Genomic DNA, 17,458 nt, shown 5'->3' with positions numbered 1-17,458 from the left:
TCTACATATTATTGAAAACGATAGTACATGTCACGGTGTCAATATCAGAAACGACGAAATAGTGGTTTCCAAAACCACTTGACTGGTCATTCGCACATGGTCCACAAGCCAGGATTTCTTTACTCATATTTCACTCTCAAACTTCCACTCCGCAAATTGGCGCGTTGAATAATCAATCACCGCCATCACCTTGCGCAGCCTTCTTCGCATGTTTTCTTTTTGTTTTATTCTGCGGCGAAAGTTTTCCTTCGTCCGAAAGTGAAACTTGCTTCCTGTGTCACTATTGCGGCCATTGGAAGTTCGAATGATTGCTTCTGTCCCTCCTTCGTTCTCATCCCACTCAATTGATAGCGGTCCCTTTTCTATTTATCAGCGTCGCGTTCTCTGTCCATGCTGATGCATTGCTCGAAACACGCGTATTCTCAGCTAAAACGAGTCGAGAGCGCTGGAGTCGTCCGCCACGTTGCCACGCACTAACTTCCTGCCGTGGCCAAAATTCTTCATCTGGAAATTGAATTTAAAAGGTCGGGGAGAGTCATGTAACTGCATTACGTTTGCAAATTCATGCAATGTGTTAATGGAAAAATGACAAAAGTAAGCAAAGTGACGTTGACTGTGAACTCCAAGCGATGTTGTTTCCTCGTCATCTCACGCAATTGTATGTATTTACGATGTCCGAATGGCAATCTATTCATTCGCTAGGTGTCATTCAGATGTCCCTCTACAGCTGTTGAAATTCATTTTTAGATTTTGAATTTACTAAAAATCTCTCGTTGGGATATACTTAAATGAATCACTGGCTTGAAGCAGATGATATCAATACTTATCATGAAACCGTTTGGAAAATTGCGAAAATAGTCAGGTGTGTAAATGTCAGGAAGTTTCATTGACTTTTGAGTGACCATCCTACGTATGATTTCTGTGATTATATTTTTCTCATGGTAGGTAGCGTAGTTCAAGTGATGCCATCGTGATCGAATCACTAGTGCTCAAGAGACGTGAGGATTTGGGAACGTCTTCATTGAAAACTTGATACCATTCCGCAAATGATTTATAGCAGCGAGCTGGGTTCCAACTGTTATTATCAATCTCCGATCTTGTTTTGTGTTAACCCGGGTCTGTGCTACAAATATTTTGTGAAATGAATAGGTCTCACCAATTTTTTTGCGCGAGGAATCATGAAATTCGCGTTGTGAGTGAAAGAAAACCAATGTGCCCAAGTGGAGTGTGTTCTCGGTGTCTAAGCATCCATTCGTTTGCTATCCAGCGTAGTGTGTGTGTGTGTGTCTACCGTGCCACGACCACCGAGAGACAAGGCCTGAGCGCTGAATTGTGACGTCACGAGTCGTAGGCGGACGGAGGGAGTAGCGAAGACTGCCATTGATAGCGCCGATTGGTGGGGAATGCGTAAGAAAACCAAACGATATGTGAACAGACATTTCTCCGGCTACAATTTTCCTTATATAATATCATATGTACATACACTTAAATGATGTTAACAGTAAATCCCTACCTCGGGAAACATAATTGTCTCGAATGGACCTACGCCTTCGCCGAAAAATCTTCTTCGAAGAGAAACAGCTTGCTTCCAAATGCATTCGAAACCTCGAGAATATCATTAAAAGTCTTATATTCAGTAAAACATTTTTTACGCATCAGTGGAACTTATAACATAGAAGTCATAGGATTTTTACATCCTTCACGGGGCTTCTATTTTTTCAGCATCGCTTTTTAATTATCGCATTAAACGATAATGAAATAAAAAAGTTATGTTCTTACACATGCACAAGATTAGGATAAAACTAGATTGTGCTTCTGTTAAATGACATAGGGATTGTTTTGATTAGACCTATCTGCAAACTATAATTTCATGGCAATTTATGCAATTATGAATTGTAACCTTTTAAGAAACGGTGAACTAGGATTTGCTGCTTTAAAGTACCTGGGGAAATAGTTTTGAATGGAAAAATACCATGTCCTACCTGATAACACAGAAATGTAGCATATGTAACGCATTCAGTTGGGAAAATAATAGTATTTCTTATTGATCCAGTTGTTGCGAATACATTTAAACATATGGACAGAGTCAGGGCTTTAGAGTAATGGTCAAGAATGATGAGAAGGATGTGGATAAACTATAGGTACTCAGCCTTGGTGGATTGGTGAAGAGAGATACTGCCTTCCTGTTGATGGATTTGTTTTCACTTATAACACAAACCACCTCCAGACCAACTTTTTCGAGACCAATGATGACTTTCTTCAGAATATCTTTTAGAACACAGGCTGACAGAGTACTCACTGGCAAAATATGGACAACATCTTTAAATGAATATAGTAAGTTCTCTACCGCGAACTCATGAGCACTAGAAGCTAAACTGCTGGAGTTATATGCAGGTTCTACTATACTCTGCCCTTGTAGTCAAGAAGGGGTTTCTAATGAATAAGGGTGATATAACGCTCGTTGCTCTGTAATGAGATACTCGGTGCTTCACGTAAGATAGAAACCCATGCTCATTTTTCCCATTAATTGGACCAACTTTAAAAGAAGAGCAGAGCCGTTTGATAGTAACTGGATGTGGGAAAACCAAATTACCAGAATTGCGAGCAAATATATGAACTTCAGGAGATACTAACAAAACATTGCAGCAAATACAAATATGTCACAGATGTACCTTACTTGTCTTCTTTTCTTGAACCTACTTACCTTTTTTTCTGGAACAAGAGACATTTGTGATTTGATAAAGTTATTCAAAGATTAATTTGCAAAGTCTTTAATTTTGCATTCTTCCAGTAGAGCTACACTATAGCTATAAATATTTACAGTTTGTGGAGTTTTTAAATTCTATCCAACACATCATTGGTACTTTTCATACATGAAAGAGGCTTGAAAAATTGAAGTGAATTTGCTTATTGCTTTTAATTCCCTTTTTCAGTGGTATACTTTGATATTATTATGAATGTATACTACTAATGAGTAAGTAATAACAGGTGGTGCACACTCTTCCTAATGCATAAATATTTCAGTCCACGGCTTCACGACCACATCCCAAAATGCTGAATGCTTATTCATCTTCACCAGAGAATTTACGTTTCCGAAAGAGTCTAGCTTTTTCTAAGCCTTATATGCTTCCTGAGTTTTCAAACTCTCAGCTAAAGCAGCTTCCACAGTAGCACTTTCAAGACGCTTTTCCCTCATTGATGGCGCATCCCTGGTCTGCTCTGAAGTGGTAAGGTACCCAGGGTAATCAGGGAAGATCCTCGGCATGGCACCATCCCTCAGTTTTGGGCTGTTCAATGGTACAGCCAGCAGTTTTCCTGACTTCTCATCGAAGTAGGAGCTTTAATGAAGCACATCTTCAACCAGAAAATGCCGGATACACACCTTAAAAACAGAGATAATTTTATTGGTAGACGGAAAATCAAATGTATTTCAAGTGAAGAATACCTTCGTCTGATAAGGGTGTAGTAAACAAGACTTAAATAATTCGCTGTGCACACAATGGTAGTTAGATTAACAATATTTTATCTAAAATGCCAACTTAGACATGGGCCATATTTATCTCGCTTGTAGGTAGCCCATTTATTCATCCCGAGCGTTTCACATGTTTCCATAATTGATTAACTACTGAAGAATCATTTATTCAATACCCTCGAAGACTTTAAGGTTTCGCTCTCTACACAATCGTTCTCAGATTAACACGTTTAGTTAGTACATATTACCTTTGTAAGAACTGCTTAATGCAAAAAAATCTTCTTTTCTAAAATAGTAATACTACCCTATGCATGCGTAAACATACAAATAATGTAAAATGCCATCGTAGGCATGGGTCATATTTATTACACAAGTAGGTATCCCATTTATTCATCCCGAGTGTTTCACATGTTTCCACAATTTACTAATAACAAAAACTATTCATAACACCCTCAAAAAATCAAGTTCTTCTTAATAACAACACCTTAGAACACGAGGATAAGCGCCGTATTCTATTTAGCGTTGATATACGAAAATTTCAAAGACATTTAGGTACTATGAAATAATTAAAACCATTAATTATTCAAGCGATAACGCAAATAATATTGAAATCAACCTGCAAATACACTCGAGAGTAGAATTGTTTCAAGAAACCAATAACAATTCGTCTACCGGTCAATGCTTATATCAAGTATCTTTTTAATTCACTTTTAATGACGATCAACATTTACATTGTACTAACATTTCCCTGAATAATCACGCCGTCCAAATAGAAAGAAAAAGATAGTAACTCACCTTGGAATATTTCGCCGGCTGGAAGTCTTTTCTTGGATTGGTAAGTATCCATTTCCTCTTCGTCTCTTCGTCCTCAGGAAATTTGAAAACGCACACTTTCGTTTCCTCCTTGTATTTTCCTCTGTACAGAGAAAGACAACTTTAGCACACCGTCTCTTGAACACTTATATTCAATACTGTTGCCCACAAAACCATCGCAAAAGCTTTAAAACTCCAAATAACTTAGCGTTCAACAACCCAATCACCATTTTCACCGCAATGGCTTATAAATATAAACAACTGCAAGCAATGTCGGAAGGCGTGGTTGATAACCTACGGCTCGTGACGTCAGACAATTAGAAGGCATCAGCGCTCAGGCCTTGTCTCTCGGTGGTCGTGACCGTGCTCCCTTATACATCAGCTCCTGCGCGTTTTGATGGCGCTTTCCAATGCTCTTTCATAGGCTGCTAATAAAAATCAACGTGATGCGTCTTCGAGTCACGCTGCCTCTCCTCGATGGCTGGCTGGAACTATTCTCGCCTTTGCACGTCTTGGACCATTTGAAGGATACCCATGATGCAGTGCGAGAGGCTGATGGTTGAAGTTTGTTTAGGACGAGCTTTGGAGTCTAATCACACATTCGGATGCGCTCTCATTGTTTACTCTAGCTCCACTTTCTACCGCGCCGCGGCGCAGCGGACGGCGACAGACTTCGCGAAAGGCCGTGATCTGATCGGTTGGAAGTGGGACGCTCCACTTAGGCGCTACTTAAAATGATTTCCGAGGTGCGAGCCATAAACGGGAAATTCACCCCAGTTTCGTTTTACCTGCGTCTCGATTTCCTTTGTTGCTGCCTCAATTCTCACCGCTTCTATTCCTTCTCACGGACCTTCCGCCATCTGTACACGCTGCCTTTTCCTTCGCGTATAGCGTCCTTTAATTTATTCATCGCGATCGGCGTCTTTTCTTTTTTGGTCGTTTTCTCCGATGTCTCTTACCCGTCAATGCCTTCAGGAATGTTTCCTCGTCGTTCGCTCTTTAAGCCGATTCGCAGCCTTGTTTTGATTCGACGCCTTCAAATGGCCTCTCCCGTTCATTATATTTATTGCATGGAATATAAATAATAGAGCCGCGATACTCTTCGCTGCTCGGAAAGAATAACGATTTGAAATTCGATTTAGATACTCATGGAATTACCGTCCATTTTCTTCCAGTTCACTATGGGGAAACTATGTGACTAATATTACTTAACTTGAACACGTAGCGCTACGAGTTAGATTAGGTTTTCATTTAGGTAACTATTAAGGAGACAAAACAATGAACAATACGGTGATGCTTGCTTGTAGAACCAGGATTATTGTCATTAAAGGTATTCCACCGATTGAGGTAGTTTAACGTTTTTCGAAACCCGCCCAATTTGCTCTTCAAGGAGACCTATTCCATGCATGTCATTCTCTTCCTCCGCACTATATAATCCGACATTCTCCCATCATTCTCCAAACCTTCTGCCTCCTCCGTTTCTCATCTAACAGCTTCCTTTCTTCTCCCACCATGTCTAGCACTTCGTCCGTCCTCTTGACCACCTCCATCCTGCTCCATGTTCACGTCTCGCCGTGATCCGGTGCGTTCCTCTTTCGTCAGCGCCTCCGTGTCCGCACCCTGCACCCCTCATGAGTGTTTTCTTTAAGTAATAATCTTTCTTTAAGTAACTACTCATACCTAACTATCCTCTTTTCTCGGCCTCAATTTTCTTTATGAACGCTTCCTTTGCCTGCGAAATTCTCTTCCTGACGCCCTTGTTACCTGGCTTATTATTGTCATTAGAGTATTTAAAGTGCTTGCGTGGAGCATTTCAGATCTCTTTCGAAGGCCCTCCCTTCCACAGGCCTCCTCCCCCGCGGTTCCATCTACTTCGATGTCATCGTACCAACCCCCATCCATACCCTCTGTCCCTCATCCAGAAGCTTCCCCTCCTCGCCCACCATGTCCAGCACTTCGTCTTCCTCCTCCTCCTCTCCAACCATTTCACCTTCTCCATTCTCCGCCACACCCACATCTCGAATGGCTCCAATCGTTTCTCGCCCTCCTTCCTAAGTGTCCACGTTTCCGCACCGTAAAGAGTACACTCCAGATCAAACTCTTCTCTAACCTTTTCTTTAAACTCTTACAGATCGATCCTCTCATCTCTCAGCTCTTTCTTATTCATGAGCTCCTCCTTTGCTAATGCAATTCTCGTCCTGGTGTCCAGCTCACTTTGGCTGTTTAATTATTAACTCTCTGTTCTTCAGTTCACTTCCAAATGGGCTTCCTGACGAATTGTCAGTGTGGCCAGGCCGGCTGGCCAGCGAGTGGACACGTGGTCGTCCTTGCGTTGCGATTCGACCTCCTCCATCTCCACGCAATTCGTGTCTGCTCCCGAATGGAATCGTTTGTGCGAGCGATTCATCCCGGCATGTCATGCGACTCGTGTTGAGTGCGATTCCCTCGGGCCTCCCGTTGTCGGGCTGTGCGCCTGGTCTTCCGGGGACTAAGTGTCATGTGCAATGGAGGCACGAGTTACAATGGCAGCATTTCTCCAGTTGGCCTCTGCGCTCGCATTCACATTAATTCGCTGAGGTCGCCACTCGTGTCGCTGACGGTCATTGCGATCGGAGAAATAAGCTGACCGAAATTTATATCCGTGATGATGTTTTCTATGGAATTCATAACTTTTACTCGGGGCGTGTGATTGCACGACTCTGGACTGCAATTTTCCATCCATCTCGCGTTCAATCGCGCGAACGAAATTAGAGCATGGCCTATGGTTTTCATCTCGCGTCGATTCATTCTCGCAAGCGTTCTGGCAATTTACCGCTTTGTTCGACGCAATGCGCGCTCGCAGGTACATCTGAATGTGCATATCCGTGCAATTCGCGCTTTTCACTCCCTGTAAGGAAGTGTGCACTATTGAAGACTGATTGAAAAGCGGCCGAGGTGCAGACGGGAGCGGGAGGAATCTCTCCTCTAGGGAACAGACGGACCGGCACATCCTCAATATGAGGTGGTCTTCACCAGTGGTTTTATTTATCAGGAACGAAGAATGTTTCCGAAGAAAACCATGACCCGATGGTCATCGTGGTTGTTTCACAATCCTAAGAATGGTTTGACATAGCTCTACTCTCCTATTTTATCCTTTCCTGTAAAACCTCCTTCATCTAAATATTTCATTCTCATTAAGCCACTCTGCCCTTCCCCGTCTCTTCATCTGATCTTGCATGTCTCCCGAACTATTTAGGCCTTCCTCTCAGAATTCTCATCCTAATTTAGCCCGGGCCCTCACCCCTATCTCATCCGTTCCCTTCCACGAGCCACGAGGAATTTTATAAAGCTAAGATAATGATCATGAAAGTGATCGAGTCTGTTTAGGAATGGTGGCTGGTGTTTGTGAAGGAGCCTCAGGTACTACTTCTACTACAACTGATGCATTTTTGTGGTAAATCTAGGAATAAGCGTTGCCAGGCCCCATATGCTTTAAATGAATTAGACCACTATTTTCTCGACCTCGACTTCAAATGAGAAAAATAATCAGTGCCTAAGTAGGATGCTTTTGCAACTACATAATTCAGCACTTGCGCCGAAGAAGCTGTATGAGGAAAATGTTCAAAATGGGCACGGATACCAGAAATGCTCACTCTTCGATTTGGCGATGACATTACAGTTTTCATTTAGGAAAAAAATCGGGGATCCCGTCGTGAAGTCTGTTGGTAAATGGTTCAACGAAAAAAAGTTGCTGTTAAGGCATACTTCCGTTCAAAGTGGCAATGGTTTGTCGAATTGTCTTCGATAATTTCTTCTGCTTCGTCACTGGGTATGCTTTTGAATAGCGAAACTGACGAGAATATCAGTAGGATTTTCTCGCATGGAATGAGTGACACCCTCGGTTCTGAAAAGTAATCTACAAATTTCTTCCTCAGTGTGACATTTCTAGCGTAGCTATTCCCGAAATACATATTATTCTCAATCCCATCAAATGCGCTGAATGTGCGGATGTATGTTCAAAGTAGAAAAATAAATTAAAAATTGGCTTAAAAAAAGTATGTATTAGAGTAGCATAAACTAGAAATTTTTTAAATAAGGAAGTCTAGAACTGAAATATCGAAATATTTGCTGTACTTTGGATTTGACATTTCAACAGTGAAATGTGCTGTTCAAATTCTGTTAATTGAGGTTTCATTTGATGTGAAACACTCCGCCGAAATCATGTATTATTTTTTTAGTTTTTGTACATTTTCTACTGGATGTGGCCAAAATTAACACAGATAAAACCATCGCAATCCTCTACAGTTGGTTGACTTGTGAAGTCGATTTTTGCGGAGACGGAGCAAATGTCATTTCTCAATCGCCACGAACGGCCGCACTGTTCATCGGAGAAAGAATACCGAGGGACAAAATTTGTAGGAAATTTTGTGTGCGCTAAATATTTTAACAAAATTGAGTTTAAAAAAGGCGATTGCACCCAGTTATAAACAAAATGTTTCCAAGTAGGCTTCCGCGGAGATTATGATAAACAAAACATGATTATGGTATAAACAAAATGCCTAAATTGTTGCAATGGTTGGCCTTTTCATCGCGAAATCATGTTCATAAACCTCAGATTCGGATTCCCCAAAAAATAACTCGTAAAGAAAAAATTATCTCCAAAACTTTTCTTTCCAAAGGTCTTTTTTGACGGCGAGACGTGTTGGTGTGACTAGAATAATCACGATCGATCATTTTTCTTTTGTTCGACCACAAGCGCCTCCTGGTGTTCCTTTACCACTGCGCATTGGTCCGAAATGCATTTTAACGCATTGGTCCGAAATGCTTGCGTTATCCACTCATTTCTCGCCTTGTTCCTCATAGTCATTGTAAGTAGTGCTTCGTGCTCGCCAACGTTCTCATTCTCCGATGATGCCTTCGTCAATAATAGTCCGTCCATCTCTCATCTGCCGCTCTTGACTGCTCGTTTAGTGATTCATTTTCGATTCTGTGTGTCCAAAATGTTTTCAGCGTGGAAAAATAAAATTTTAATATAGTTGGGGAAGTGCATGTGTAATCGAAAGGTACAACACTCGCTGCGATTGCAGAGTGACTTACAGATTGTTTGTTTGTTTTTATCGCGTGGATGAGCATCATGCAAGCATCAATTTGTCGGTATCTAGAGAGGAAGATTTTTGCAAAGGAAAAGTTAGTGACATTGGATCCGGAAATCTTGTAACAACCCTGGGAAATATTATCAGTGCTGGTAATTAAAATGATATCTCACTTTTCTATTTTTATCTTCCTCTCATAATCTCGCGCGTGGACTTCTTTTTCTAGTGGTCTCTGTCATCACGCAAGTGACCCCGAATTGAATTAAAGTCGACTCCGCTCGCTTGCGCGCGCTGTGCTTTCCTCTTTTTTCTGTGCTCGTCGAGCAAACCGTTGCCTTGGTCCCCACTCATGAATCACGGACTAGGCTCGCTACACATCGTCAACGGTTTTTGCTCCCGTTGAAGACTCCGCGAAGGTCGAATCTGTTATTATTATCAAAGAAGCAGCTCTCTGGCATGTCGAGGTTTTCCGAAGACGTCGGACGCTTTTAGCCAAAGCCCCGTAGCGGGTGCGGGAAGAGAATGATTGACAAGAACTTCTCGTCATGGCGGCGTGGATTCGCGAAGAATAACGTGCAGTATTGTATCCCTCGTAAAGGGCTTCTCGTGTCCGCCTTCGAGTTTGCGGGACAAAAGAAGGAACGTTGAATGGCATAATGAGTGGAGGCAGTACTGGCGCTCATACCATCGCTTTGGTCCGAGCGGCCTATCGAAATATCGAGAAATTATCTCGAATATATTTATATCGGGAATCCGATGTTGAGTTTTGACCTTAGAAAATTAATGTTTCCCCGACCAAAATCTTGATTTATCTGCCGATGACAGAATCATAATATCGCGTCCGACGAGGTTATCTGTTATCGTGATATTTTTATCGGGCGCAATATCATCGGGTAAAAATTCGCCGCCCGTTAAAATATGGCGTTATATCATCGGACAAATAAATATTCGGTATCTTCCAATATTATGCCATATAGTTATCTTATGGGTAGTCTCTTTATGGGTTGATATAGTACGAATGGGGCGATAAGACGACAGCTATCGTCATTATATTAGTTATCGCATCCAGATCAGTTATCGTAATTGCCAATCACCGTTGATTAAAAATTATCGTGAACACCGTCAGTGAATTTTCACAACCGCCCTTGCGTATCGCCCTGGCGTATTTCGGGATTATGCCCCTGAGCTAAGTATATTTCAAGTGTTATTTTTTTCTTTCAGTTGGACAGTTTTTTCGCTTCTTTTATTTCTGATAATGTGTGTTAGGAATCCGTCACCTCTGGAGAATGCATGAGGATAAAATAAAATGGTTAACTTCCACACACTTTTTTATTAACAAACTACCGACCCGGTTTCGAATAATTTTGACCTTGATAATGACACTACGTGTCGAAACCGGGTCGGTAGTTTGTTAATAAAAAAGTGTGTGGAAGTTAACCATTTTATTTTATCCTCATGAATATAAAACATTTCCACTATATATCGCCGGACACTGTGAATTCTGGATAATGCGCCTATTCACCCTATAATAATTAAATTAGCCAGCTTTTATCCGTTTTTGAACCCAGTGAGTTAAAACTCCTCGTTGCCAATTTGTATTTGCCAATATATTGGCAAATACATATATATATATTCTGTTGGGTGATTTTAATTATTCCTCTGACGTTATTGTCGTCGACCATGTAGAAATGATCTCCATTATTAAGGTGATTGGCGTTTGCTGTCGTGGAATATCCAGGGTTATACGCGTCTAGAATTGCTTCATATTTCTTTGTAATTAATTACTATCAAGTACTCTATAAAAACGTATCGCAGATTTTAAATATTGTTTGAAAGATTCTAAATAGTATTGCTGATATAGTCGTCAACTGTTTTAGAGATGGAACCACAAATACCGGTGAGACAATGAGTCGAGAAATTCATATGTACCTATTACGAATTTCACAAAAAAAATTATTAATAAGATTCCAAATGAGGAACACACAAAACTAGCTGTGATTTTGGAATCTAACTGTTAATGATAATAAGTACGTGGTAATTTTTCATTTAAAGCTAGCGGTAGGTATCTATAATAAATCCAAATTTAAATTTCTTTAATGTCGCTTTATTAGCATGAAGCGAGAACTGGTTTTGCTTAATTTCTTGGTGGCAATGTCAATGCCCAGCTGACCTTTCGCTTTTGTTTAACGAAGGGCGACTGCGCATGGCCACCGTCGCTGGGTGCGGCGGCACTGTGGCCGGCTCCTCCACGCCGTCCGTCGGGGGTGGGCTGTTCGCCAGCATGGGGCCGTCAGATGGGGCTTCTGCGGCCCGCATCGCCTCCAGCAGCCCCCCCGCCAGGGCCAGCATCGGCGGCGGGGGCCCAGTGGCCGCAGGGCCGGGCCTCTACGAGTTCCTCATCGAGGCCGAACTGCAGCAATACTACGCTGGCATCAGGAATGACCTCAAGGTAAACTGTCACGTCTCTCAGACAGTTCAAAAAGACCGACCTCTATTCACTCAAGAAGGAAGTTCTACTCAGCCTTGATGCTATTATAATGTACTCACTTTTATCACACGTCTAAATAAAATGTTTTTTGAAATCTAATAAATGGTAACCATCCCTAATTTCCTCTAATTTCGCTCTAGGCAAAATTCATTCAAAAAGTGAATTACTACGATCTAATCAACATTAACTTTATATTTAAAGCAAACTGCTTAAAGTATAGCATATTAATAAAATTGAGGTTGGAGTAAAATGGCCAAAATAAATTTTGATGCCGTAGAAATAGGTTTTCATGTATGTACCAGCATGTACCTTTTTCATAACCATCCTTCCACCAATGCTTTAGTTGGTCAATTTAAATACTTATTTTTTTAGGGTTTTAATATCTGTTTAATTCGGTTACACCCATACGAATTACATGCTGAACATGCAGTCACTTTCAAAAGTTTTAGGACAAAGTTTGTGGTGCCACTCCTTGAGAAATTTTAGTTTCCCTTACTCCTTTTGTTTTCTTTTGTCACTCACTGAAAATATTTCGTTTGCCCATGAGGAAACATTCACTCAGAGGGAGATGTTACTTGCAAGTTGATCATTCTGTTTCGATTAAATCGGAATTAATGATTATTTCGTGAGCATTTACTGCGTACTTGCCCCGGTTTTCACTGTGGGTTTGTATTATGCGTGTTATAATACTTCCACCACAAGTAGTTGCGGTGGACTGGTGCGTGAGTAAATGTACGATTGTGAGTGGGAGGAGATTGTGAGTTCAAAAAGAGTAAGGGAAACTAAAATTTCTCGAGGAGCAGAAGTGGCGCCACAAACTTTATCCAAAAAATTTTGAAAGTGACAGTACATTCTTAAATACATAATGGAGACAGGGCTGAATGACAAACGTATGTATGTTTTATGGTGTAAAATCACAGGTATAGTTTTGAAAGCCATTCAATTTAATTTAGTAACACAAGTGCAAATAAAGCATTTGAAAGCAATTATTTTATAAGCATTAGTGTAATTCTTTTTCAGTTTTACTGTTGAGTGGAATGAACTTTTATTGCTCAGTGCTTTGTTTCTCCAGCTGGGGAAGTTGTCAGGAGACATTATTTGAGCAATTACAGTTCATCCATGCTGCTGTAAAGTGCTTCAAAAATGTGTTACGCTACTAGTGCTAAGGAAATCCCAAAATTTAAATTATTCAATGTCTGCATCTGTTTTATTGACATTTTGTGACATTTGAATGTTTCCTTGAAGTGAAGCCTGACATATTACTTCTCACATGTTGCAAAAATCGTCCCAATTTTAACTCTTATATTTTTCATTGGTTTACAGGTTCAAAATGTTTCACAGTTGAAATATGTCACTGAAGAAGATTTACTAAATATTGGAATGTCAAAACCAGAGATGAGGAGATTGAAAAAGTTTTTTCAAAAACATTTTCCGCAGAATTACCTGTCCAAGTTCAAGAAGGTAAGATTAAAACACACATTTTTTCAATTGAATGTAATTAAAATGGAGACAATCAAAATTTGCATTGAAAAATCCTTGGGTTTATTGTTTGATGTAGCATTATAAAAATACCCTCCCATTCTGGCATGGATATAATTGTTGAATTGTGTGTAAGAATAAGGGTACTTTAATGTATGAATGTAGAAGAGAAAACAGTGGAAACTTAAAAATTTCATTACTTCATGGCTCTATTCAGTGACCAATGCAATAGGAACCTAAAATATAAACACATTTATTTCAACCACTTTGCATGTAAGTCACCTACCAAATGCATTGAATAAATATCTTGTGGAAATCTTATGGAAAAAAACAAAACTTTTTCTCCTTCTAATTATTGGGATTTGGTAATGTTTTCCTAATGCTAACGGGAACAATATAGCAAATGTTGCCACCCTAATATAGCACTGAAAAATCATTCTCTGAGGGCAGTGCATGGAGGTCATGAAAGCCACACAGGGATCCCAGAGTAACACATTTTTTGTGGAACTTATCAATGCAGATGAGAAACCATTCTTGGAGCGTGCTAGGCAAAGCTCCACCCATCTAATCTTGGCATGATGTAATCAGTATTGTGTTGTCATTGAATTTTGTCCGTTTGGTTGTGCTCAGATGATCCTTCCGAAGAAGGAGGATCAGTGGAGGATATTGTTGCCTCCGCCAGAAGAAGCAGCTGGCCGAGCAGGGGGCCGCCCACCTGTCAGAGTTCCTAACAAGCACATCATTCCATCGGAAGCAATAATGGTGAACAAGGAACTGGGAACGGGAGAATTTGGTGTGGTTCAGCAGGGCGTGTGGACAAATGAGGGTGAAAGGGTAAGCATCTGTCAGAGACTACTTCTTGAATCTTCCAAACCGTGAATTGTGTACACCCACTCTCTGATTAGCAGTGCTCCAATAAGCACTGTGTATATTTTGAGACCCTGTTTCACTTCAACTCTATCCAGTTCTGCACTAACACTTGATCCACAGTGTACAGCAATTTTTGTGCCCTATGCCACAATTAAAATTGTATTCTGCTAAAAGTTTATTTTTTTCCCAAACGGCAAATCCCTGAGTCAAAAACTTTCATTACGGAATATTGCCATAGTAAATTGCTTGAAAGGAGAAAATTTCTCACAACAGTTCAATAAAGGCTTTTTTATAACATCATTGAGTAGTGGAATAATTAGTGAAGTTTTTGACTAAGTTCCTTGCCTTTTTCAAATTAGTAATAAGAAGTGCTTGACCTAAAGTTTGAATGTCTTGTAATGTAAGTTGTAGTAATTGTAGTAATAACACAGTACACTCTTGATTATCTGGGCTAATGATAGGGGGAGACGGCAATAGCGCAATCTTTTTAGCAGTGATAACATGGTTGTACTCATATTATTAATGCTCTGTGTGAGGCCTAGTTTCGAAAACCACACATCCGTGGCTGTGTGATCTAGGATACAGAAGGTTTGCACTAATGCACAAATGCTTCAAAACCACTGTTTGACGTCGGTAACAATGCTGACAGGCACCACACCATGCTCTTGCATCTTGCGCAACTGCTGTGCGCCGTGTATCTGTGATCAAGGAGCGTGGTTGCGCAATGCGAGGCTTGGAAAACAGAAACACGGCGCTCCCGTGAATGCAGCTAGCATGTGATCACTTATGTTTAACGAAAGGGATTTCAACGGAAAAAATAAGTCCGGTGTATCCTAGCATTAATGCCATAACTCCGATGATTTTGTGTCCGAATTTTTTTTATAAAGATCACAGAAAAAATTGAGCGAGATTGAAAATCGTGCACGGATAATCCGCAACTCTGATAAACCGCAGCCGGATAATCGGGAGTCTGCTGTACTACAAAATGAAATTTTGAGGTAATAATTTGAAAAAAGTTATAGAAATATACACATTCTTTAATGTACTTTTGTTTCGTAATGATCATTTCACTGATTTGGTAGTCATCATACGTTTAACTTCATGTCAGGAAATCTGTAAACAAAATTTGACTTTTTAGTGCTTTGATGGAAAGTTACCACCACAGGTTATTATTACGGCTTTTTTTTAAATGCCAAATGTAGCTTTCTAGTTGGTGTACATGCTAATGACAATTGTAAAAACTAATATTATTTATTTAACGTAAATTTCATTTCCTTCATGGTTTTTTGGTGTGAGTATCCTTGAAGCATTCAGGTGCAGGGGAACAGCACACTGCTCACTCTCCCACTGTGGGCTGCCTTTCTCTTGTCCTCCCTGTTTGCAGACTTCCCAAGCACGAGGCAGATTCTTTTCCACCACAGGGCCCAGTTGGCAGCTGGAAATCTTACAGGAGACGGTCCTGATGCTGGGCACCGTCGCCTCTTGTTTTCCACCAGTGTTTACTCCCTCCAAAATTTTTTACCCCAGATTTTCGCTAAAATCAACGAAGTTCACATTTTTTAAATTAGCTTTTGTTCAACACATATGTGTATTGAAGCACCATGTCTATGATTAGAAAACCTTTTGATAATCTTTGGCACTGCGGCAAATTATCGGAAAAGAGGCCAACTGCTGGTCTTGTCTCTCCACTGCATTCATTTGTCTGTTTTAATCAATGATGCTTGATGACTGATTCCTTTATTTTCACTGAAACCTTGCTGGTGTAGGTCTTTGTGGTAATTTGAGAGAACATAGACTTTCCTTTTGAATGCCTTTCCTTTTCCCATGGTTGGTCCTTGGCATCATCACCTTTCTTCAAAGTCATTCTTTTGGAAAAGAACTTGGCAAATTCTTCCAATTCAGCCCAGCTGTTCCTACAGCATTTGCCTTTTCTAAAATCAGTTTTTGGAAGGGTGCAAGTGATGTGTCCACAGCTAATGTGTATCCCAAGCCAGAGTAAGGTTTCATTTGCTGTAGCACTATTGCTTCACTAGATTGAACTTCACTTGACCCATCTGGTTTCTTACCCATATATATTTCAAACTGCAGACAGTATCTTGAGGAACTTCGCACCTTACAAAACTTTGTAAAATGTAGAACAAATTTCACTAGTTATGTAACACTTTATCCCAAATCTAGCTCTCTAGTTGTGATTATACTGTCTGAAACTAAATCTGCCACGAAACTTCGTAAGGCGTTCATCGACAGCAAGATTTTGGGAAGGGCAATGTATAAACTGAAATTTTTTATTCACGCATTGAATGATGGGAGAAATCTTTCTTAGCCTGTCATCAAGAGTTGCATTATCAGTGAAATGCAAAAATTTAGACAGCAATAGAAAGCATTGGTAGGGCACTTTATTGAAGCAAGGAGTTTCAGTGACCGCTAGAGGACTCCAAAACTTTTGAATTTTTTTTTTTTTTTACTTGCACCATCAACACTCACAGTGCAAAATATGCGTGCACCTCTTCAGCAGTTGTTGGAAACCATTCGCTGGTCTAACTACTTCTGCAATGCATCACTGCATTAAAAAACATTTCAGCGAATCTCTTTGAGAATCAACTATTAGAAGTTTGGTTTCAAAAAAGCGTAAAATAAATCACATTCATTTGCAATTACTTGTAAATGTGGAAGCACTTTCACGTTTATGCCAGGAGCACCACAAAAATCAAACCTTTTCTCAAGGTTATGACACGTACATATTTCAGCTGTCCCCTTTTTCTTGAGAGGTTGATACCTCTCAACTTTCATCGGATGAACCTGCATCTCTGCTCCTCATGCTGTCGCTCCCAAACAGAGCACTCGTTACATCAGTAGTCGTGCAATACTCCACCGTTCTGCCAGCCATTTTCACAAGGAGCAAGAACACGGACACAATAAAGCCGTGCCAAACTAAGCGTGTGAGACCCTGCACGGCGGGCTGAAATCGAGAAAAACTGGCCAAATATCTCTCTAGTCTTTATTGCATATTGATAAATTGGTGAAAATCTTTGTGGATTGTGTATTGTTAGGATACAATGAAACTTATTTTGGATGATGTAATCCACAATTTGGTTTAAGAGGGAAATTAAAATATAAAAGTGGAAAAAGTGACACAGGAGCCATAGTTGCCAGGGGCAAATCTAAATTTTTATTCAGGAATATTAAGAGAAGGATAGAATTTTTTCCATTGTTAACAATGTTTAAGCTATCTAATAGCTTTTCATGAGGTAAGTAGTGAATGAC

General features: G+C 40.3%; 1 protein-coding gene across 6 annotated transcripts in view; it reads left to right on the top strand.

Annotated features, from left to right (window-relative positions):
• Positions 1-17,458, top strand: part of LOC124164156 (activated Cdc42 kinase-like) — a 225,296-nt gene that overhangs the window by 138,086 nt on the left and 69,752 nt on the right. For all 6 annotated transcript variants that reach the window (XM_046541349.1, XM_046541353.1, XM_046541348.1 and 3 more), the window contains 3 exons: positions 11,550-11,806; positions 13,169-13,306; positions 13,955-14,158. In XM_046541349.1, the coding sequence (XP_046397305.1) occupies positions 11,561-11,806; positions 13,169-13,306; positions 13,955-14,158 (588 nt within the window). In that variant the 5' untranslated portion in view covers positions 11,550-11,560. The remainder of the gene's footprint in view (positions 1-11,549; positions 11,807-13,168; positions 13,307-13,954; positions 14,159-17,458) is intronic.

This window comes from Ischnura elegans, chromosome 8 (genome assembly GCF_921293095.1).
Source record: "Ischnura elegans chromosome 8, ioIscEleg1.1, whole genome shotgun sequence".
Taxonomy (NCBI): domain Eukaryota; kingdom Metazoa; phylum Arthropoda; class Insecta; order Odonata; family Coenagrionidae; genus Ischnura; species Ischnura elegans.
This window is presented reverse-complemented; position numbering and strand designations above follow the sequence as displayed.